Here is a 25,281-nt window from a genome sequence, read left to right on the forward strand (position 1 = left end):
TTACTGTAAAAGAGAAATGACCTTTTCTAATGATACCCTTTTTATGTCTCAACTACTCAAATTGTGCACAGAGCAGACACCAACAAAACAGGAGTATCAATGAACATTGATTCTGGAAAATGAATGCTCAGTTTGTCGCACACGGCATTGGGGTTACCACATACCGCGAGCAGCATTTTAGCCAGGCTGTCATACTAGCTGTCTAGTCTGTTATGTATAAATGTGCAATAAGCATAAGACACAATTATATAAGGAGTTGGCAACTCGTTCTCATTCTGAGAAATAAGGTAGACCACTTTATTTCAACATCTGAACAAAGTGGACAGGCCAGCATGCTGTTCAAACAGTTGGAGACCGACAGAAGGGTGTGTTCATAACAAATCAACTGTTCATCCTTGTTAGCTAGCAAATAGATCCAAGTTGGGCTTTGGCTAAACTTGAAGCTGGCTAATCACTAGCACGTGGACTTCAGAGATTGTTGGTGAGACCTGTGTTAATTTTCTGTAGTCTAATGCCTACGACAAGAAGTTAGTCATTATTAGTGAATGTGCATTATGCATGGTTCTAGTTACATTTAACAAAAAAGGGCATTTTCATAGACAACCTTGAAAACCAGATCATTGATTATTGCAAATAAAGCAGGTTAAACTATTTTGATAAAATAATTAAATTATTGGTGGGTCTTTATGGTTGTGGAAGGCTTATAGTTATAGCCTAGGTATAACTTCACAAGTCCTGAATTCATTCGATTATTACGGACTGTTTAAAATGCAGTGTATTTGACCTTTTATGTGTACAACGCTTATTTTGAGCACCAGTCAAAAGTTTGGAAACACCTACTTATTCAAGGGGTTTTCTTTATTTTTACTATTTTCTACATTGTAGAATAATCGTGACGACATCAACACTATGAAATAACACATATGGAATCATGTAGTAACCCAAATATATATATATTTGATATTTTAGATTTTTCAAGGTAGCCACCCTTTACCTTGATGACAGCTTTGCACACTCTTGGCATTCTATCAACCAGCTTCAAGAGGAATGCTCTTCCAACAGTCTTGAAGGAGTTCCCACACATGCTGAGCACTTTTTGGCTGCTTTTTCTTCACTCTGCGGTCCAACTCATCCCAATTTGGGTTTAGGTCAGGTGATTATGATGCAGCACTCAATCTCTCCTTGGTCAAATAGCCCTTACACAGCCTGGAAGTGTGTTTTGGGTCATTGTCCTGTTGAAAAACAAATGATAGTCCCTCTAAGAGCAACCCAGATGGTTTGGCGTATCGCTGCAGAATGCTGTGGTAGCCATGCTGTTTAAGTGTGCCTTTTGAATTCTAAATAAATCACAAACCGTGTCACCAGCAAAGCACACCATCACACCTCCTCCTCCATGCTTCACTTTGGGAACCACACATGCGGAGATCATCCGTTCACCTACTCTACGTCTCACAATAACACGGCGGTTGGAACCAAAAATATACATTTTGGTCTCATCAGACCAAAGGACAGATTTCCACCAGTCTAATGTCCATTGCTCGTGTTTCTTGGTCCAAGCAAGTTTTCTTCTTATTGGTGTCCTTTAGTAGTGGTTTCTTTTCAGGAATTCAACCATGAAGGCCTGTTTTACACAGTCTCCTCTGAACAGTTGATGTTGAGATGTGTCTGTTACTTGAACTCTGTGAAGCATTTATTTGGGGAGCAATCTTAGGTGCAGTTAACTCTAATGAACTTATCCTCTTCAGCAGAGGTAACTCTGGGTCTTCCTTTCCTGTGGCGGTCTTCATAAGAGCCAGTTTCATCGTAGCGCTTGATAGTTTTTGCAACTGCACTTGAAGAAACGTAAAAAATTCTCAAAATTTTCCACACTGACTGACCTTTGTCTTAAAGTAATGAAGGGCTGTCGTTTATCTTTGCCATAATATGGACTTGGTATTTTACCAAATAGAAGCTAGCCCTGTATACCACCCCTACCTTGTCACAAAGGTAATAAGAAGGAAAGAAATTCCACAAATTGACTTTGAACAAGGTACACCAGTTAATTGAAATGCATTCCAGGTGACTACCTCATGAAACTGGTTGAGAGGATGCCAAGAGTGTGCAAAGCTGCCATCAAGGCAAATGGTGGCTATTTTAAGAATCTCAAATATAAATATATTTTGATTTGTTTAACACTTTATTTGGTTACTACATAATTCCATGTGTTATTTCATAGTTTTGATGTCTTCACTGTTATTCTACAATGTAGAAAATAGTAAAAAATAAAGTAAAACTCTGGAATGAGTAGGTGTGTCCAAACGTTTGACTGGTACTGTATGTCATGAATCACAAATACATTTGAAAAAATCCAGATATGATGTTTGGGCCATATCGCCCAGCCCAAGCGCCAAGTTCAAATGATTTGAACTTTCCAATACTCCTGCCTCCTGCACATAGCCTAACCTTACAGACAGAGAAGTGCCTTGCACTTTGTGTTTAATGAGACACCCGTCTTAGTCGTCTAACAGCCACAGAACACAGATAAACCTGAAAAACGTATAATAGACACACAAGAAGCTATTCTAAGAAAATGTATCAGTGTCTATTGTGATTCACTCTTTGTCCATCTTGTTTTGATTGATTCTCAACGTCATTTTTGTTGTTGTTGTCCCTAGGCTAAGTATGCACCACGGAACACCAAGGACCCTACTCCATCCACTAGTGAGGGACCCTATAGAGCGTAAGTGTCTTTTTATATGCTCTCTTACAACAGCACACTGTTCAACAACCACTAAGGGTGCGTCCCAAATGGCACCCTGTTCCCTTTATAGTGCACTACTTTTTATGGGGCCTGGTCCAGATTTGCACTATAAAGGGAATAGGATGCCATTTGACACACACAGGCGATACACTAAGCTAGATCTTACCTTGCCTCAGAAACGCTGCGGTCCGCTTCGCAATTTAATTCAACTAGTTGATGTCAACATTGAGTCTCCGAGGAACCCTTGCAGACACACTCTAATCCAAGTGTAGTGGGCCCCAATTGTGTTGATTATAATTACACTGTGTTTTGTCTGCTGTGTTTAATAAAGATCTCAGCGCCCGAGTGCCAATGACAAAGCTTTCTTAATTGGGAAAGGCGGTGCCACTGTCTGATTACATGTATCATATTTAGTCGGGCCGGGACAATACCACTATCGCGATACTTGTTAGTATCGTGGCAAGTAAACAAAACACAAAGCGGTTTTAACTTTAGGAAAACAGTCATCGAGTCACATTTATTTATTTTCCAAGATATAGCACACAATATTTTACATACAACAGGTTTTTAAAGGACCAAAGAGTTTAGCCTGCTTTGTGTTTTCATCTTTGCCATGGAAAAAATATTACGATACTGGTATCACAACCCTAACATTTAGTAAGTCTAGTGAGCCACAACCATCTCAGCCAATTCAAATGGAGTGAACACAACTTTAGCGTGTGTTAACCACATCTTCCATTTGAACCATGTTAGAATAGGCCTACCTTATTCAGCTGTGCAATATTTAATTGTGTTAACATTTTATTCCACTGGGTGCAGTATACACTATCAACAAGAAGATGCTGTATCTTCCATATTATAGTCTACACTTAGGCTGTGGCCTGAAATGGGCTCTTTACTCCAAAAACATTCACCAGTCACTCTGTTGCTATCGAGCTCATTTCAGGCCCTTCAGGAATGTCATTCCTATGAATATGAAAAAAGGCCTTACAGTGACGGAATAATACCAATGTAATGCAAAGAATTGCCAAGTACAATTTACTAATGCCGGGTTTCCCAAACCAGCGGTTGTGACCCCATGTGGAGTCACCGGATTTGAAAAGGGGGTCACAAGAGAAACTGCAAAAAAAGTTTTTTTGTATGCTTGGTTCATATAACCTCGGTAGCCACTAGATGTGGTTGTAATAAACAGAGCAATTTCTGTTTTCTTACTACCAAAGTGGTTCTATCTTTTGAACGGTATAAGCTACAAAATAGTATGACCCCATCACTGAAGGAGAATACTTGCAGGAACACGCATGTGTCTGTTTCCCTCTACAATGCCATAAGCTGCACAGAACTCATTAGAAAAGAGTGGACAAGAATAGGCACTAAATCAGACTGGGGGGGGGGGGGGGGGAATGAATCATTATTCTACCTATTGCACCCTCTAAAACCACTGTGATTATTATTTGACCCTGCTGGTCATGTATACATGTTTGGACATCTTGAAGAACAAATCTGGCCTTAACGGCCATGTACTCTTATAATCTCCACCCGGCACAGCCAGAAGAGGACTGGCCACTCCTCAGAGCCTGGTTCCTCTCTAGGTTTCTTCCTAGGTTCCTGCCTTTTCTAGGGAGTTTTTCCTAGCCGTGCTTCTAAACCTGCATTGCTTGCTGTTTTGGGTTCGAGGCTGGGTTTCTGTATAAGCACTTTGTGACATCTGATGTGGGGAATGGCTTTATAAATACATTTAATTTGATTATACAGAAGATCATACAAAATTATTGCGTGATGATCTTCTGAACTTCCCAATGCCTTTCTGATGCATTTGTCACTTCAAACCATACTTCCTTCAGATTGAAATGCTGTCAAAAGTACGGTCAGGCTGATTTGTAATACTCGTAGCCTCAATGAAAAAATGAAACATTGTATTGATTACATCACTTTTTTTACATGGTGGTTGTCGCATAATTTTTTTAATCTCTAAATGAGGCCGTGGTCCAAAAAAGTTTGGGAACCCCTGTGCTCATGTATGAATAACAACATACAGATGTAGAATCTTAATTTGAGCCAGTTTGCTACAGCAGGAAAGTAATCCTGCAGCAGCAGGAAATGTGGATTATAATTTAAAAAATGTTTAGGGATTGCTACATTTTTAGGGAAAATCTAGTCTGAAAATTGAAATCTTCAGAAGCTTTTTTTAAACCTTAAATACACTAAGTTTGAAATATCCTGTATTGCAGGAAGGTTCTCCTGCAACAGTGTGATCAAATTAAGATCCTACATCTATAATCCCAAGAAGCAGTGTTTGCTATCTTGTCACATGAATATTGGAAAGGCATCTTTCTCTCAAATGGACTTTTGTGTACATTTAATTATTAAAATAGTGTCTGTTGGGGGGTAGGATGCCTTTTTTGTTTTCACTCAGGCCGTGTCGACGATGCGTGCTTTCATGTTCAGGCATCTCTCTTCCTCACACACACGGCAGGAGGAGGACAGCTGTTTACCTTGCTGCTTTGGATAACAAGACCAAACAAAGGAAACCCTATTAATTTTCACAATGGAGCCTTATTTCTGGAGCCGAAGGCCAGCAATCGTGTATTGTCCTGTTCTCTTGAGGAAGAGCTTCATCTGCTATTCAATGGAAGAGAGCATATTTTCTTCTTCACACTTGAAGAAAAGTGTTGTTTACCTCGATGAGGACGTGCTGTGAAATGAAGAGTTCAAAAGAGGCATTGCTTCAACATTAGTTACTTGTGGTATAATATGTGGTATTTTCTTCCCACTGAGACAGGATTTTGAGTACAATGTCCTCCAGTATACCTCTCACTTCTCCTCTAGTGTGTACTCCTCAATCTAGCCTCCACTCCTGTCTAATCATCCCGATAGAGACAGACAGACATATATACAGGAAGACGGGTCTGGAGTGCACAGTCTACACCTGGGTAGAGCGCTGCTACCCGGTCCGAGGCCGACGGCTCCGACACTATACATCGGGTTACGGACAGTTCTTTTCATCAATTACTAGGGTACGGGCAGGGCATCACTAAATTGATCACTAACATTTTGAATCTGAGCCATTTGCTCGTGCTCTGCTGAGCAGTAGCCTACAGTGATATCTTACTAAGATCATAACATGGTGTCAGAAGTGCTTCAACCTCATCAAATATAATACCACAACATTGTCAGAGTCGACAGGAGAAATGATTTCACAGAAAATAATAATTTTCCGGAGTTTAGAGTGACGTAAAGTAGCTAGTTAACACTTATCTCTCGTCATTGAACAGGTCAAGGCGGGGCTGTTGCTATGGATACTCACACAGCAGCAGAGCACATGCAAGGCAAGCAGTGCAGGGAGGGGGAGGACAGACTGAGACGAGTAGCTAATGGATACTAACAAAGGAAGTTATTTCAGATTTTCGGGCTGGGTCTTAAATTTGTCAAAAGAAATCGGACCTGGGTAGGGCCTGAACGTCACAGGCATGGATAGGGCTCGTGCATTAAAATTCATGCCTGTGCAGGGCTCTTCATATGGGGCCCCTCCAGTCAGCCTGTCAAGTCAGCACTGTGTGTCTGTGTGCATGACCACGTTGCACGTGTGTGTGCCCAGCATGCCAGGTAGAGTGCCTGGGGTAGGGGTTATTCAATGCCAGGAGGAGGGGGGACAGGGACCGTGGCAACCAAGGGAGCCTCTGTGCTGCTCTGCTTGCCAGCCTCCTCAGTCTGTGTTCTCCTGCCGAGCCCCGGCCAGCCGCCACCTAAGCCCCTCTGCCGGTGCCACCTGGGGAAACAAGAGAAGGGGGGTGGGGAAGGAAGATATGGGGTCGCTCTGGGGCCCACTGAAGCTCTTCTCCTTGACGGACCTTGGGGGGTAGAGGGATCATGGAGGAGATGGTGTTACTTCTTGGCTTACCTAAGCCCCAATCTGACCGGGAGGGAAGCAGAGTATGAGAAGGAAGGGAGGCAGAGGGGGAGAAAGAGACGGGGGAAAATGGGCTGCTCTGGGGCCCACTCTGGGAATGGGGGGCAACCAGATGGCACAGTGATCCTTGGTGCAGTGAGACTACATTGTGTTCACATTACCGTATTGAAATCCACTGCTGCCACGGACTGGAAAGTGCCTTGGGTTTTAGCTTGTCATCATGGCGGAAACGCAATCGATGCAGGGTTGAATGTAGGGCTGAAATGTAAAATATGTTTTAATGATCACTGTACTGAAAGCATTCGGTTGAGCCATCACTGCTACTCTATCGGAATCTGCTATTTTGTTTCTCCTTTTGAATAGCCTGAATCAATGCAACAGTGTTTGACTTTGCCCGTAAAGCCCCTCTTTTCACATGGAGTCCATCTGCTTTTCATCTTGATTATTACGCGGTTTCTTCCCCTTCACCCTTGGAAATCCACCAGCCCTCTGATGCTGCTGATCTACCTTTCCATTTTTACCTCCGCTTCATCTCCTGCCAAGTTTGCTCGCCTGACACTAAGGTACCAAGATGTCTGCTTGAAGAATTTCTGGAGTCCCTAATCCATGTGCTGCGTCAGAGAGGCAAGCTTGATGCATTATGAATAATATGAAATAAATGATGAAAAAGTTACCGAGATCTCGACACCTGTGCGCCCATCTGTGTTCAGCTAGCTAGACGCTTTGAACGTTTCATTTTTACGCCTCCATATTTTTTTTTTACCACTACAGCAAGAGCCAGTTTTCCATGAAAGCACTGCCGTATGCTGAAATTGCAGCGCAGCAAGTGTAGCTGTGGCTTCAACGACGTCCTCAAACCATGTTTGAGTGTTCTGTTCACTTTTTTATCACATTTGAGTGCACCATTTTGAGTTAAGCAGTTTTCCCCTGATGAAGTGAATTTGCGAGCAGCCGCCTGTCAGAGGAAGTTAAAGGTTGGGGTGAGACGGTTCGGGGAACAGGGATATACTCCTCCTCTTTTTTCACCGCTTTAACTCTGAAATCCCTATCATTGGCTTTGGAGGTTCTGAGGCCTATAGGAATGGCTTAAAGCTTCCTGCTGCTGATATAGATATTGGATTGTGGACATATATTGGAAATTAATCCTCCAAGGCTCCTACCCTCCTACAACATTGTACCAACCTTCATTTGGAGCTATGGTTGGACCCCTGGGCCCTGTTGCTGGAATTGGAAGAGACAAAATTATAATATGACTGCACAGTGAGAGCACTTTAAATGAACATCCATCCAGTACAGTTTCATATTGTAAAGATGGAATTGATGGATGTGAAATTAACCCAAAGTAGCGTACCTGCACATTTGCACAACAATGGAGGAAACAACTGTAAACCAGGTTTGAGCCCTAATCAAACAAACTACACGACCAAAAGTGCTCGTTGAACATTTCATTCCAAAATCATGGGCATTAATATGGAGTTGGTCCCCCCTTTGCTGCTATAACAGCTTCCTCTCTTCTGGGAAGGCTTTCCACTAGATGTTGGAACATTGCTGCGGGGACTTGCTTCCATTCAGCCACAAGAGCATTAGTGAGCTCAGGCACTGATGTTGGACGATTAGGCCTGGCTCGCAGTCGGCATTCCAATTCATCCCAAAGGTGTTCAATGGGCTTGAGGTCAGGGCTCTGTGCAGGCCGGTCAAGTTCTTCCACACCAATCTCGACAAACCATTTCAGTATGGACCTCGCTTTGTGCACGGGAGCATTGTCATGGTGGAACAGGAAAGGGCCTTCCCTAAACTTTTGCCACAAAATTAGAAGCACAGAATTGTCTAGAATTTCATTGTATGCTTTAGCATTAAGATTTCCCTTCACTGGAACTAAGGGGCCTAGCCCGAACCATGAAAAACAACCCTGGGCCATTATTCCCCCTCCACCAAACTTTACAGTTGCCACTATGCATTGGGTCAGGTACGGTTCTCTTGGCATCCACCAAACCCAGATTTGTTTGTCAGACTGACAGATGGTGAAGCATGATTCATCACTCCAGAGAACGCGTTTCCACTGCTCCAGAGTCGGCAAGCTTTACACCACTCCAGCTGACGCTTGGCACTGGGCATGGTGATCTTAGGCTTGTGTGCGGCTGATCGGCCATGGAAACCCATTTCATGAAGCTCCTGACGAATAGTTATTGTGCCAACGTTGCTTCCAGAGGCAGTTTGGAACTCGGTAGTGAGTCTTGCATCCAAGGACGGACGATTTGTACGCGCTTATGCACTCGGCGGTCCCGTTCTGTGAGCTTGTGTGGCCTACCACTTTGCTGCTGAGCCGCTGTTGCTCCTAGACATTTTCCACTTCACAATAACAGCACTTACAGTTGAATGGGACATCTCTAGCAAGGTAGAAATTTGCTGAACTGACTTGTTGGAAAGGTGGCATCCTATGACGGTGCCATGTTGATTGAGTTCTTCAGTAAGGCCATTCTTCTTCCAATGTTTGTCTATGGAGATTACATGGCTGTGTGCATGATTTTATACACCTGTCAGCAATGGCTGTGTACTGAAATAGCCGAATCCACTAATTTGAAGGGGTGTCCACATACTTTTGGTGATGTAGTGTACCACTCAGGGGAGATGTATGATGCCATGGAGGTGTAACACACTGTCACTCCCACCTTCCCCCCCCCTCCCCCCCATGTTTACATTGATTATTGACTTGAATATAAACCAACCCGTCATCAGTTAACCCTATCAACCTTTCCAAATGTCCTATTGGGAGGCGCTTCCAAAATACATCATCACTGTCAACCTGATAAAGAGGCGGTCACTGGGAGTGAATAGAGCTTCGATTAATGATCATCACTGTCTCCTTTGAAGATGTAATTATCAGAGCTGTCAGAGTGAGCGATCACCACGCATTCCAAGGCAGAGATCTTGGGATGTACTGCTGAACACACAGAACCCATGAAATTCACTGTGCAGCCTTTCTCAGGTTGTTGCTCAACACCGTCGACTGTGTGTTGATGAAAAGCATCATGGGGCCGGGTTTTTCATTGGATGACTGTTTGAAGGATCGACGTGTCAACCCATCCCTCACATCACAGAGCCATTTCCTAAGCAGCCGCCCGCGCTCCTCTTTCATATCCTCTCAGGGGACGAGGGAATGCTTTTCCATGCTGTCATTTCGCAAATCACATGCCCAGGTTCGCCTGCAAACAGCCCCCCAACGTAATGGAGCATGGACCTGGGTCTCGGCAGCCAAATAGAATATTTAGAAATGGAACAGCAGCCTATTTAACACCGGCAGGACGAGTGACAGTTGTTTGTGAGGAGCGCGTGACAGGCATTACTACATGTCCCCTATAAAGCTGATTGGAATCATATATTCATTTACAGAGTAGCGGAACATTAAGTCCTCTGGTGACATTGCCAGTAATATGAAAGTTCTTGCGATAAAAGGAATATTGATTAAAACAATGTGCTGTGTGTTATGTTGTGTTTTTTCTGTCCGTGTAGAGAACAAGCTGTTGAGGCCCATCGATGGTGCTCATTTGGTGTGCAGCTTGAAGCCTCACCCTGCTCTAGCACCTGCCATGCACCTCTTCCCCCAGAACATGCTGGTGTCTGGAGATGAGAACATCCCTGGGGTTACGCCCTCCCCTACAGGTAAGACTACAGTGGAAACCGCAGGCCAGTGCTTCCCTCATATAGTTAACATTGTTGTTATTTGCAGTAGGCGGCCCATTGTCAAGCTATGTCATGTCTCAATATATGTGATGTTGTAACTTGGCAGGCCAATATATTTTGAGGATTTCCGCACACCAACTAACAAAACATCAAACCGGAAAACAAAAATAAAAACTAATTAACAAAAATAAAACTACCGCCAGTTCCTTTGTTAATCCAGTAATGCATTTGCTTACCTTAGTTCAAACTAATTTTAAAGGCTTTTGTAATGTAATCGTCTGCTGAATTTATATAAATATTTGACTGAAAAACACCTCAGTAAAGCCATTTGAAAGAATCCCATAGTGCAATCTGGAGGTAATCCTTCAACCACTTAGCACCGTCTCCAAATTGAAAAAAACTAATCAGAGGCGCTGGGAATGTAAACATTTAATAGACAATCAGCTGCTCTCATTTGGGCTTTAATCGAAACTCACACTCAAAATGGAATGATTTGAAATGCGTTCTCCATTCGGGCCACTATGTTCGACAGTGGGAGGATTTCGCGACAGCGTTCTCATTTCATCTAGGTAGTTGTCTTCACAGGATTTCTCAAGGAAGCTATCTCTCAAAACACACTTTTTTTTAATCATCCTCCAAAGTTGAAATGTTGCGTAAAACCAAGTTTATACAAGGATGTACAGTAATGCCGTTTGACAGTGTGGGGTTTATTATAAGATGAGTCCGTGGAAGGTTTTTGGTAGCTTAATCCTCTATTTCCTGTTCTGGGTCTATAAGCATACCGACCTACAGTAAGCTGCCACTGTCTGGATGTTGGACCTGCATTTAGTTCATTCACATTCGCTGCCGCTTTGTACTGCTGACGAGTATAATCACCCGAGATTTGGTGTCTGAGGTGTTTGAAAGAGGTGATTGCTGTAGTACACGGCGGCAAGCAGCTTCACTGACAATCACAGCTTATCCATTGTCCCTCATACTTTTTTTTTTTTTTTTTAAATAACTAGTGTTATCTGAGTTGTGGGATCTTAGGCACTGATACTCAGGCCTATCTCATAAATAGTTCAGGACCGACACTGTTGGCTTAGTTCAATCGATGGGCAAGTGATTCAGCTGTAGTTGTGGTGCGTATGCAGCTATCCGTGGCAAAGTAAACTCTTTAGAAACGCATTAAAGAATGAAGCTGTGGGTCCACACTACAGTCGTGGCCAAAAGTTGAGAATGACACCAATATTAATTTTCACAGTCTGCTGCCTCAGTTTGTATGATGGAAATTTGCATATACTCCAGAATGTTTTGAAGAGTGATCAGATGAATTGCAATTAATTGCAAAGTCCCGTCCCTCTTTGCCATGCAAATGAACTGAATCCCCAAAAAACATTTCCACTGCATTTCAGCACTGCCAAAAAAGGACCAGCTGACATCATGTCAGTGATTATCTCGTTAACATAGGTGTGAGTGTTGACGAGGACAAGGCCGGAGATAACTCTGTCATGCTGATTGAGTTTGAATAACAGACTGGAAGCTTCAAAAGGAGGGTGGTGCTTGGAATCATTGTTTTTCCTCTGCCAACCATGGTTACCTGCAAGGAAACACGTGCCGTCATCAAGAACTTCAAGGAGAGCGGTTCAATTGTTGTGAGGAAGACTTCAGGGCACCCAAGAAAGTCCAGCAAGCGCCAGGACCATCTCCTAAAGTTGATTCAGCTGCGGATCGGGGCACCACCAGTACAGAGCTTGCTCAGGAATGGCAGCAGGCAGGTGTGAGTGCACAGTGAGGCAAAGACTTTTGGAGGATGGCCTTGTGTCAAGAAGGGCAGGAAAGAAGCCACTTCTCTTCAGGGAAAAACATCAGGGACAGACTGATATTCTGCAAAAGGTACAGGGATTGGACTGCTGAGGACTGGGGTAAAGTCATTTTCTCTGATGAATCCCCTTTCCGATTGTTTGGGGCATCCGGAAAAAAGCTTGTCCGGGGAAGACAAGGTGAGCACTACCATCAGTCCTGTGTCATGCCAACAGTAAAGCATCCTGAGACCATTCATGTATGGGGTTGCTTCTCAGCCAAGGGAGTGGGCTCACTTACAATTTTGCCTAAGAACACAGCCATGAATAAAGAATGGTACCAACACATCCCCTGAGAGCAACTTCTCCCAACCATCCAGGAACAGTTTGGTGACGAACAATGCCCTTTCCAGCATGATGGAAAACCTTGCCAAAAAAAGGCAAAAGTGGCTCGGGGAACAAAACATCGATATTTTGGGTCCATGGCCAGGAAACTCCCCAGACCTTAATCCCATTGAGAACTTGTGGTCAATCCTCAAGAGGCAGTTGGACAAACAAAACCCCACAAACTCCAATCATTGATTATGCAAGAATGGGCTGCCATCAGTTAGGATGTGGCCCAGAAGTTAAATGACAGTATGCCTGGGCGGTTTGCAGAGGTCTTGAAAAAGAAGGGTCAACACTGCAAATATCGACTCTTTGCATCAACTTCATGTAATTGTCAATAAAAGCATTTGACACTTATGAAATGCTTGTAACTATACTTCAGTCTTCCATAGTAACATCTGACAAAAATATCTAAAGACACTGAAGCAGCAAACTTTGAAAATTAATATTGTTTCATTCTCAAAACTTTTGGCCACGACTGTATACTTTGCACATAGGACATCAGGGCATGCTCTGTCTTATCAATGACTCCTAGCATTGGAGTCCTTCAGACCGAGAACAAACAAGTTTCAAATAAACCCCAAACATCCATTTTGTGAACATGAGCATGAGGACCGACAGACTTAATTGTACATGAAGTCAGCTCTGGCTAACAGGAACTTCATTAAACATGATTAAAACAGATTAAAATGGAGAGTCACTGTTACACTTGGTTCCATGAAGCTACAGTTAACTGCCAAAATAAAGGAAACACTTGAGTTATATATTGAAAGCAGGTGCTTCCACACAGGTGTGGTTTCTGAGTTAATTAAGCAATTAACATCCCATCATACTTTGAGTCATGTTTAAAAATGTTCAGTTGTCCATTATGTTGGCTACCATGAGGTCTCAGTGACTTTGAAAGAGGGGTCTCAAAGGAGCATAGGAGGTTTAAAGTACCAGCAGAAATTAACTTTTTTTAAACTGAAAGACAATGCCTGGAGCTTTCCCATTAATGTCGCACAGTGATTTAAGTCAATAAGTCACTTTTTTTGTCAAAGTATATACACTGCTCAAAAAAATAAAGGGAACACTAAAATAACACATCCTAGATCTGAATGAATGAAATATTCTTATTAAATACTTTTTTCTTTACATAGTTGAATGTGCTGACAACAAAATCACACAAAAATTATCAATGGAAATCAAATTTATCAACCCATGGAGGTCTGGATTTGGAGTCACACTCAAAATTAATGTGGAAAACCACACTACAGGCTGATCCAACTTTGATGTAATGTCCTTAAAACAAGTCAAAGTACAACGCCTGGGCATGCTCCTGATGAGGTGGCGGATGGTCTCCTAAGGGATCTCCTCCCAGACCTGGACTAAAGCATCCGCCAACTCCTGGACAGTCTGTGGTGCAACGTGGCGTTGGTGGATGGAGCGAGACATGATGTCCCAGATGTGCTCAATTGGATTCAGGTCTGGGGAACGGACGGGTCAGTCCATAGCATCAATGCCTTCCTCTTGCAGGAACTGCTGACACACGAGGTCTACCATTGTCTTGCATTAGGAGGAACCCAGGGCCAACCGCACCAGCATATGGTCTCACAAGGGGTTTGAGGATCTCATCTCGGTACCTAATGGCAGTCAGGCTACCTCTGGCGAGCACAAGGAGGGCTGTGCTGCCCCCCATAGAAATGCCACCCCACACCATGACTGACGCACCGCCAAACCGGTCATGCTGGAGGATGTTGCAGGCAGCAGAACGTTCTCCACGGCGTCTCCAGACTGTCACGTCTGTCACATGTGCTCAGTGTGAACCTGCTTTCATCTGTGAAGAGCACAGGGCGCCAGTGGCGAATTTGCCAATCTTGGTGTTCTCTGGCAAATGCCAAACGTCCTGCACGGTGTTGGGCTGTAAGCACAACCCCCACCTGTGGACGTCGGGCCCTCATACCACCCTCATGGAGTCTGTTTCTGACCGTTTGAGCAGACACATGCACATTTGTGGCCTGCTGGAGGTCATTTTGCAGGGCTCTGGCAGTGCTCCTCCTGCTCCTCCTTGCCCAAAGGCGGAGGTAGCGGTCCTGCTGCTGGGTTGTTGCCCTCCTACGGCCTCCTCCACGTCTCCTGATGTACTGGCCTGTCTCCTGGTAGCGCCTCCATGCTCTGGACACTACGCTGACAGACACAGCAAACCTTCTTGCCACATCTCGCATTGATGTGCCATCCTGGATGAGCTGCACTACCTGAGCCACTTCTCATGCACGTCTCATGCTACCACTAGAGTGAAAGCACCGCCAGCATTCAAAAGTGACCAAAACATCAGCCAGGAAGCATAGGAACTGGTCTGTGGTCCCCACCTGCAGAACCACTCCTTTATTGGGGGTGTCTTGCTAAATGCCTATAATTTCCACCTGTAGTCTTTTCCATTTGCACAACAGCATGTGAAATTTGTCAATCAGTGTTGCTTCCTAAGTGGACAGTTTGATTTCACAGAAGTGTGATTGACTTGGAGTTACATTGTGTTGTTTAAGTGTTCCCTTTATTTTTCTGAGCAGTGTATTTGAGTTTGAAGTTGGAAATCCAAAGTGGGGTATTCATGGATATCTGTGTCAATGACGTGTGTTTCCTTATGAGACAACGTTTGTTTTTGGGGCTGGATTTTATTTGAATGTTACCACACACCGGCATGGCATTGTTTATTATTCAGAAACCGCTGCAGAGTTCTTCCTCTCCGCAACTGAGCTGAGACAAACAGCCCTGGGTCGAATTGGCCGCCTGAGCCATGGAGCAAATTAAAATAAAGGGTGCAAACTAATATCACCCCAAGATATGTGGGTTTGACGCTGCACTACTTTGATTGGTGCCGCTTGAAACCACAAGTGTCCATCCTATAATGAAAGAGCACCAGCAAATAAATTCAAGGAACTTGTTTATCTATTTTGTTTAGCTGTTACATTTGTATTGGTGTTTCGTGTCCGATGCTCTCGGTGTTGTTACATGTCATTTGCTGTGTGCATCATGAGGAAAGTCATTGCAGCCTATCATTTCACTTCCCCTATGAGAACCATGAGCGTATTTGACATTGCTGTACTGCAGCCACAGCCTAACTACCAAAGGTTGCACCATGTCCATTACAATGTAGAACAACGCATGTCTCTAAACCTTATCCATTAGGGATGTGCATCTCTCCTTTCATGAATGATTCAATACGCATCTAGATACATGGGTTCCGATACAGGAACGGCATGTTTTAGTTTGAAACAATTTGGTGCGATTCAGTTTAAGGGAACGAATTGATGTGATATGATTCGATCCGCAAATGTTTTGCATGAAAACATTTGTCATTTTAAATGAATATATGCTGCTGATGGGCTAAGCTGGATCTGTCTGAAATTACTTCTTTAAACTCAGTGGCCATGTTTGTGCAGGTGTGTGCACCTGAGCTGAACCAAAAGGGCAGACATAGCATCTACCACCCACTATCATGGGTGGGGGCAATTTTTATCCGAAATCACCATCACCCACTGATTAACTTGGCATTTTTGCAGATAAATGTTTTTAGCTAGTACTATTTTGTTTTTTTAGCTATGTCCATTTTTGTCTTTAGAAAGTAGCATGGCATTTAGACAATTAATGTAATGCAATTTTGGATTTGTAATCTAGTCTAAAAAGCCAATGGTTTAGACCAGGGGTGTCAAAGTCAAATGGACGGAGGGCCAAATAAAAAAATCAGCTACAAGACGAGGGCCGGACTGTTCGAATGTTCATTGAAAAATTTTTAAATGACGCATATAGTCTAGTGAACCTAATTGAACCTACTGAAAACCTAACAAATATATTACAATATGATCAGATAAATAAAGCAATATTTTCTTATGGCTCTGTCAGTAATCTTTAATTTTCAACAGACACAAAAGACAAATTTCCTTTATATAAATATCCCCATAACATGAACATTAAATGAAAGAAACCGGTATTCAAGGCACCATCAGTAGACTATATTTTCTATTTTAGCAAAAGTGGGCTAAATTTACTTCAAAGAAAAAACAATAATAGCAATTTTCTATCATCCACTCAACTGAAATATTTTTAAAATATAATTGGATTGAAATACAAAAAAATAAAGTGCAAAAATCTATTAATCAAAAACAACACTTTGTTTAAGGAGAAGTAACATGCAGTGAAAACAAATATTAAATTTTAACTTTTAAACTTGAACTGAGTAAAAACTCTAAATATGTGATTGCACAGTAATGTTCACTTGTTTGAGGTTGAGGGTGATACTTGGTGGTGTCCCATCTTTTCCACAAGTTCATCAATGTTCGGGGTAAGGCTCTGAGCTGAAGAAATCCTCAGAATTGAGTGGAGGTGTTCAGCAGTAAGTCGACTTCTGTGTGATGTTTTGTTCAGGTTCATCAAAGAAAACAGTTGTTCACACAGGTATGTGCTGCCAAACATAGACAACGTTTGAGCAGCCTGGATGCGCAGCTGGGGCATTGTGCCGGGGAGGAAACGGGCGAACTCCGCAGCACCCACTGCCGCATATTTTGCCCTCAGTGCATCATTGCATTGGAGGTCAATCAACTCCATTTGGAGGTTTGGTGGTGAGCTTTCCACGTCAACAGCAAATGGGTTACCGAGCAGTTCCAACCTGCTTTTTTGTGCTTCAAAGTCAGCAAATCGGCGTCGAAAGTCAGCGGCAAGCATACCTATTTTATCAGCCAACTGTGTGCTCGGGAACGCACTGGTAGAGAGCTTCTCTTTCATGGTCTGGCAGCTGGGAAAGTGGCTCAAATTTTCTTTCCGCATCTGCGTCTCCCACAGAGTCAGTTTGGTTTTAAATGCCTTCACTGTACTGTACATATCAGAGATGACACGATCCCGACCCTGCAGCTGCAAGTTTATTGCATTCAGATGACTCGTAATGTCACACAGAAAAGCCATTTCACACAGAAACATTTCGTCTCGGAGTTGTGTTGTGTCTTTCCCTTTGCTGTCCAAGAACAGACAAATCTCCTCACGAAGCTCGAAACATCTTTGAAGCACCTTTCCCTGGCTTAGCCATCGCACCTCTGTGTGATAAGGCAAATCACCATGCTCCGTTTCTAACTCCGTCAGAAATGCCTTGAACTGGCGGTGATTCAAACCTTTGGCTCTGATAAAGTTAACTGTGCGCGTGATGATGCTCATTACATGCTCCATTTTCAAGGCTTTACCGCACAACGCTTCCTGGTGTATGATACAATGATAAGCTGTCAGCTCACCTGTCGCGTTTTCCTCTTGCATCTTTTCCCGTATCTTCGCCACCAGTCCGCTCCTGTGTCCACACATCGCAGGTGCTCCGTCGGTTGTCAAACCCACGAGTTTTTCCCAAGGCAGCTCCATCTCATTTACACATCTTGACACCTCTTCATACAAATCATGCCCCGTAGTTGTGCCATGCATAGGACGTAAAGCCAAAAACTCCTCTGTCACGCTTAGGTTGGAGTCCACTCCGCGGATGAAAATTGACAACTGGGCAATGTCAGAAATGTCGGTGCTCTCATCCACAGCCAAGGAATATGCAATAAAATCTTTTCCCTTTTTCACAAGCTGCTCTTTTAGATTGATGGACAACTGGTCTACTCTCTCGGCAATGGTGTTTCTGCTCAGACTCACATTTAAAAAGAGTTGCCTTTTTTCTGGGCAAACTTCGTCACAAACTTTAATCATGCAGTTTTTGATGAAATCCCCCTCCGTAAATGGCCGGGCTGATTTAGCGATCTCTTCTGCCAAAATAAAACTGGCCTTGACAGTTGCGTCCGCGTGTGTGTCCGCGTGTTTCGTTTCATAATGTCGTCTCAGATTATACTCTTTCAGTACCGCCACACTTTCTCCACACAGAAGACACACAGGTTTTCCAGCTACCTTCGTGAACATATACTCCGACTCCCACCTTGTTTGAAACCCCCGGTTCTCAGTATCCACCTTCCGTTTTGCCATTTTTGATGGGTATCTGAAAGTTAATTTTACTGTGATGCTGACGACTGCTGTGCCAATAAATATTGAAATGAAGCAGCCTACTGCTCGGTGCGTCACCTTTGCATTGTGGGAAATGTAGTATTGGTGCGTGTAAAAGATCTGCGGGCTGCCGGCTTGCTGCGGGCCGGTTCTAATAATAAATCAAGATCATCCCAGGGGCCGTAAAAAACCTTCTTGCGGGCCGGATGTGGCCCGCGGGCCTTGACTCTGACATATGTGGTTTAGACCGTTTGGAATTTCACGGAACGCTTCTCCTGCTCCGACTAATGAATGTGACCACGCACTCCTCGCAAGAAATATTTCTGTCCTTTATGAAATTACACAGTTCATGTAAAAATGACCAAATACACGGACAGTTTAAAGCAAAACTATTTATTATGGTGAACCTCAGCAATCTAAATAAAATCGGAATGATTTGAAAACCCCAATCAGCAGTTGGATGTGAGTTGCGTCCACTCCGGTATGCAACACAACTACCGTAAAACACAATTTTCTACAGCGCATTTGGTAACAATGACCAAGCAAATTCCATTTGTCGTCACTCAACTAATAAAGCCTAGGATTTGACATTACAAAAGCAATTTTAAAAGCATCAGAATGTTGAAAGTGTTTCACAGGCCTACCTTGTTGGCGCAAGCAGCTGTCTCCCGCAGTGTGCGCACTGTTATCTAACAGTCATAGGTGGTTACATGCATACACGTTGGAAAGGCTACTGAACGGAAGTAGAGGACGCATCAATTCAGTCACAGCAGATAAGCGGTGTTTTCAGAATAGAACAATATGAGTAAAAAATCATTAGTGAAACCGTGATTCATAGAATTGGCTTTCTGACCAACGCATGCTTATTTGGATCGGTTTGGATTCCAATGGACCGATGCACTCATATCTTTTTGAACCTGGGACCGATGCGTATCCGTGAATTGTTACATCCCTATTATCCATATTACCTGAGCTTCATCTTCATTATTTCTATGTCGGATTTGAGGCCGCAATTTATGGAAAATGCCCAAACTTTGGAGATCACAATAGAAGTGAAATATACTGTTTTCCATCTGGCAAAGTTTTCCCCAAACGCTTATGATAAATCCAGAACCAGCCATAGCCTAGCTAGAAGGATTATCTTTTGGAAACAGTTTAGTTAACAAAAAGGGAAACAAACGACAATATTATCTAACTAGATGAGGTTGGCATACAAGCTACCTACATTCTCACAGCTGTTAATGCCCTAATTGTTGATGTTTCTCCACTCCACGTGGAAATCCCTCAACGTTCCTTTCCAATCCCTTCTTTGATGAGGTTAAACAGCGTTTTGCATCCAATAAATGTTATATTACTGCCACCTACTAGACTGGAGTATTAAAAAAAATATATAAAAAAATACCCTACCCTCTACTACACTCACCCTACTCTACTATTTAAATCGATTTAGTCCTACTTCAGGCCAACATCCTGAAAGGATGGTACACCACCACTTAACACACCTTGTAACTTTTCTGATGTCAAGTCTTGCACACCCAAATACCTCTCTGCAGCTGCCACCACAACTTGTATTTTCTGTGACTTATGTTCCATCCCTGCAGGACGGTTGATAACCATTACTATAAATTCAACTGAATAGGCACCCCTATTTTCATAGCATTTAATTACTCATTAGTGTCCATTTGAAGTCCATCATTATCCTTTGAAAAATGGAGAGCTGCGTGTAAAATATAGGCTGGCTACAGAGTCAACAGAGCAACTATTCCGTGTCCAGCTACATTGAAAATAAACTGGCTACGCCACCGTGCTATTCCCTTACAATTACTTTATTTTCGTTGAGAAAACAATCTTTGTTACATCATGCAAAAAAAATAAAAAATATTCAATGAGAGATAGTCTACCACCTGCAGACTGGTTTGAAAAGTGACTGTCGCCTACGAGCTTCTCCCCTTACTCACTTTTAATTCTCCCCTCCCCACTACACTTTTCTGTGACCAAATGAAGGTTTCTTATTTCACATCACAGGTGGCTCACTAGACTGCGCGTCCTGTTGGTTCACCAGACTTTGAACATCGACAAGGCTAGATATCTAATGTCATAGGATACTTGAAAAAACGAAGTCTAAGGTAGAGGCTATATTGTTCATTTGATTGCACCTATGCTATTTATTTTTCAAGTATTGTAATGTATTGTCATATTATAATGATCATAACGTTATACTGTATTATATAATATTGTGAATTGCCCATCAAAGTAGCTTCAGAAAACTTGATTAGAATCTACTGGGGAAATGTGTTTTGCGGCAATCTCCATTAACACAAATATAGATATGTGTGTGAGAATAGCCCCCGGGGCCAAAACAGTGTAACTCCAGGGAAGGTGTGAGGAAAATCAAGCTTTTAGCACCCCTGTGTGTAGGTTTGGGGGAATTGTCTAACGTCTGTTGAGAGGTGTGTGCAGTGCGCACATTGGGTCAAACTTGTGTCGTTTTTAAAAAAAATCATAAACTACCACGCTGTTTTGCCAAGTATCTTGGCCTATAAAGTGCATTCAAAGTAAGACACGATGCTCAAGTAGTTAGCTAGCACAACGGTGTCGCTAACGCCTGCTGTGTACCAGACTAGCTGGCTAAAAAGTGTCTTCTGTGGGGTTTATCAGCGGCTGACTTCCAGCGTCTTTAACTTCTTTATTAACTGTACTGAAGCGCCCCTGCCTCCCGCCTGTCCTAGCTTCTTCTTCCACGAGGTTTAAGGGCGGTTGGCATCCAATAAATGTTGCATTACCGCCACCTACTAGGCTGGAGTATAACTCCCTTGAAAAAAATAAATAAACAAATACCCTACCATCTACTACACTCACCCTACTCCACTATTTTAATCTATTAAGTCCTTCAAAATTCAAAAGGCACTCGCACATCTGAGCAATCATTTTTACAGGTGCATGGCAACTTTTCCGATGTCAAGTCACGCACACGCAAATACCTCTTTGTAGCTGCCACCACAACCTCTATTTTCTGTGACCTACGTTCCACCCCTGCAGGACTGTTGATAACCATTACTATAAATGTTAAAACAATCTTACTGAAACATATTACTTGTTGGCCTACCCCTCTGTACTGGTACAGATCTACTACTCACACCACTCCTCTCAGGATCCCTCCCCCATGACCCATATTCCTCTACTTTCTTAACTGCCTCCTACTGTCAGACTCATCTTTATCCTGACCCTTGGTGCAAGCCTCGGGCTCCAGGAACTTCAACACACCTACCACCCACGATACTTTGACCTCATTCACTTCCATTTCTCCTCCTGTCTTCATCTCACTCACCTTTCTACCATTCTTCTTTAACAAACCATCTCCCTTTTTCCCGCCATTTTTCACTGACTCAAGCTCACCCTATTCCTCCCTCTCTCTCTTTGACCTCCTCTGCTTCTTTTTCCCTCCATTCCTCCTCTATATTCCAAGTATAACTCTCCTTTTGATAATTCTGCACTTCTCCTGACATACACCTTGTTCTTGCCTTGTCAAGGGACGCCATTCAACCAGCTGTCACAATCTCTGTACAATCAGCACTGACCCCTCGGGATGTTGCGCTCAACAGTGCATCCCCTAAGTGGGGACTTCGGTCAAAGATATCTAACTCCTTCCCAATCCCAATTTGTGAACAGGTATAAGTAGCCTGCATCATTTTTCGGAGGTGAAACCTAAACGAGCATCGCTGCTCTAGAACAGGAATTACGTTGAAATAGGGGCTGCATTGCCTTTTTAAATGGTGTGTGTGTGTGTATTGAAGTAATATTTATTATATAGGCTATATTATATACAGTATATACCTCATGTGACCTATAATAAGACTATGTATTAATATGACAAAGTCTATTAAAAATGTTTATCGGACTCCATAAAGATGTTTTAGCAATATGCAAGTAACTATAGTTGAGTTATGGAAATAGGGATGTCAAGAAGGGTCTGAGAATGGAATACTTCAAATAGATTTATTAACATTTTAGAATTAATGAATAATTATATTATACAAGGCATAAAGCTTTAAGTTACAAGGCATTAACAAGCATTAGTCTAGGCATGAACAGAGAGAGAGAGAGAGAGAGAGAAACCATAGCATTAGCAATGGCCCATAGCTCTGGGAGGAGAGAAAGAGAGACCATAGCATGACCAATGGCCAATAGCTCTGGGTGGAGAGAGGGAGGAAGATTGAGAGTGTATCTCACCACAGCATGTCAAAAACATAGAGAAGAGACAATGAATCTGAGTGCCTTTTATAACATCAGAGCTGTTTGGATTCCATCTCGGGAGTTGTTGGCCAATAGTATTACTGTAAAAGTGAACTTCCAATCAGATATCAGACCTACCGGATGTAAAGACAACAGGTACTTCACAGATGTGTGACAGAATGAGGGATGTGGAGAGCATCACAGAGAAGGCTGAATTCCCGAGAAGACAAAACCTTTTCATATAGTGTAAAGAGTCACTTTAGGGGCTGGGCTGCCCTACAGCGGTGCCTGAGACAGCATTTTCCACCACCATTAACAAAACACAAAATGATGGAAGAATGGTGTCGCATCCCTCCAATAGAGTTCCAGACACTTGTAGAATCTATGCCAAGGCCCAATGCCCTATTTAGACACTTTATGTTGGTGTTTCCTTTATTTTGGCAGTTACCTGTACTTTGCCTCTAGGAGATTCCCTGTTGAAGCCCCACATGGTGAAGAGCTTCACCTGCTTCCTGGACAGGCTGTCCATCTCTCTGCATCCCTCCCTGGAGAAGTTTGAGAGCCAGCTGCTGCAGCATGTCAGCACGGACTGCCACAACACGGTAGGAACCATGTTACATGATCCGAGTGGAAATGATGCTACTCACATGGGGCACCGTTTGTTGTGATTGTTTACAATAATTCTTAGTTTTTCTGACGTACAGTGGGGTCCATAATTATTGGCAACATTGATAGAGATGAGAAAAAAAGACTGTGTATAAAATAAATAATGCAAATAGTGAGCTGTTCTGTATGTTCCAAAAAATGGTGAAGTTATTTTATTTTGCTCAGATAGATTTTATTTAACAAGTAATAAAAATAAATGCTAAAAAGATGGGGGTCAAAATGATTGGCACCCCTGTTTTCAATACTCTAGCACCCTCCCCTTACGAGGATAATGACACTGGGCCTTTTTCAAAATTGTTTTATGAGATTTGGGAGGGATCTTAGACCATTCCTCCAAACAGAATATTTTCAGATCCTAGCTACAGATTCTACTAACCTGCTCTTGGCAGTACTGTATTCCTTCTTGATTCTGAGATTTCTATGTAACGCGTCTGCAGCCACGTGTAGAAGTAGATGACAACGCATCACACAGTGCGACCAAAACAAAGATCTACACACATGCAAGAGGCATTTCTCACTCAATACAAAACATGTATTGCCAATTACCTTCAATTTTTGCCCTTGAAAATTTGTCACAAACACAGTCCTTTTATAGCTACCAAAAGCAAATCAGGGCTTGTCTATTCTCTTCGTCTAAGGAGACGTAACCATGTTTGACAGGTGCAGCCATGCGCTCGCTATTCTGTGCGCAGTGCAGTTGTGTCGGTCCTATTTATATATCTGCTCTATCTTAAGTGACGTGCGGCAGAAAATGGATAAATTGATATCATGATGCTGTCAATCCCCTTTATCTCTGTCCCAGTGTTCAGCACGGCCTCTTCCCCCGCTGTTGAACCCTCCTGATGGAGCAGTATTGAGCCACGTGCAGTTTTGATAAGGCACGTCTCACCGTTATGTTTTATCAAGGGCTTCACTGTAGTATCTTGGCCATTAGAGGCTGTGCTAGTGTGTGTCAGGCTTTGGAGTACACCCTCTGAGCAACTTTGGATTATTTAGAACGTTGGCCTTTTGGTGCTGTATTATTTGCATTTATTTGCAAATTGGCAATTATTGGCATTAACCTTCTAAAGATATGTGTTTGATAGGTGGTCATTCAATCTGTTATCCTCCTTCACACATAACTCTGACACAGGCAGACATTGTCATTGGTGCGCACACTGAAATGACAGTTTAGTGGAATGTATGTCCTTTATGGATTACCAAAGCTAGTGCATCGATATGTTCATCTTTAGTGAGCACAACCTGGCTGTAACCTTCTAACTAGAGACAATTACACGGAGCAATTAATCATTTTACCTGAAGCTTTTCCACTTCATGAAGAAAGTGTTCCGTCAGTACAGTTTGAACCTGTGAACTTGAATACAGTGAAGGAGATTAAAAATCAAAGCTAGCAGGCCTATATTTTGCTCTGCTATTCATGTACTCATACATTGATCAGTTCTGACATTGCTCTCAGGTTTTTGTTATAAGTGCTTTACGCTAGTCAATGCACCAATCTGCACTGTACAGAACAACTCATAACAAAAGACCCACTGGTACATGGATTTCTCATTAGTGTCTCATACGAAGCAAACTAACTATTGTTGTCGCTCGAAGGACGTTAACAAGGATGCCATTGGACAGGTGAGCGTGCATATATCCAGATTGATTGGACAATTGGGATTTGGGCGGCTCCGGGGTAGCCTTTTTTAACATGATTATCTACAGTACCATGTCTTCTTGAAAAATAATCTGGTGACTACCAAGCTACACATGCTGGGCCTAGCTCACTTTGAAATGAAACTATGAGAAACACGTCTCCGGTAGAGTAGAAGAGGCAAAACGGCTCAAATGAAAGGCTGTTGGACAAAAATACTCCCTTTTGCCTTTTGTGAGTTAGGAAGACAAAATGTGAT

General features: G+C 42.8%; 1 protein-coding gene across 1 annotated transcript in view; it reads left to right on the plus strand.

Annotated features, from left to right (window-relative positions):
- LOC139367676 (nephronophthisis 4) overlaps positions 1-25,281 on the plus strand; it is a 190,914-nt gene that overhangs the window by 37,182 nt on the left and 128,451 nt on the right. Inside the window, exons 4-6 of the mRNA XM_071105959.1 lie at positions 2,655-2,719; positions 10,158-10,307; positions 23,186-23,322. Coding sequence (XP_070962060.1) covers positions 2,655-2,719; positions 10,158-10,307; positions 23,186-23,322 — 352 coding nt within the window. The remainder of the gene's footprint in view (positions 1-2,654; positions 2,720-10,157; positions 10,308-23,185; positions 23,323-25,281) is intronic.

This window comes from Oncorhynchus clarkii, chromosome 16 (genome assembly GCF_045791955.1).
Source record: "Oncorhynchus clarkii lewisi isolate Uvic-CL-2024 chromosome 16, UVic_Ocla_1.0, whole genome shotgun sequence".
NCBI classification, from domain to species: Eukaryota; Metazoa; Chordata; class Actinopteri; order Salmoniformes; family Salmonidae; genus Oncorhynchus; species Oncorhynchus clarkii.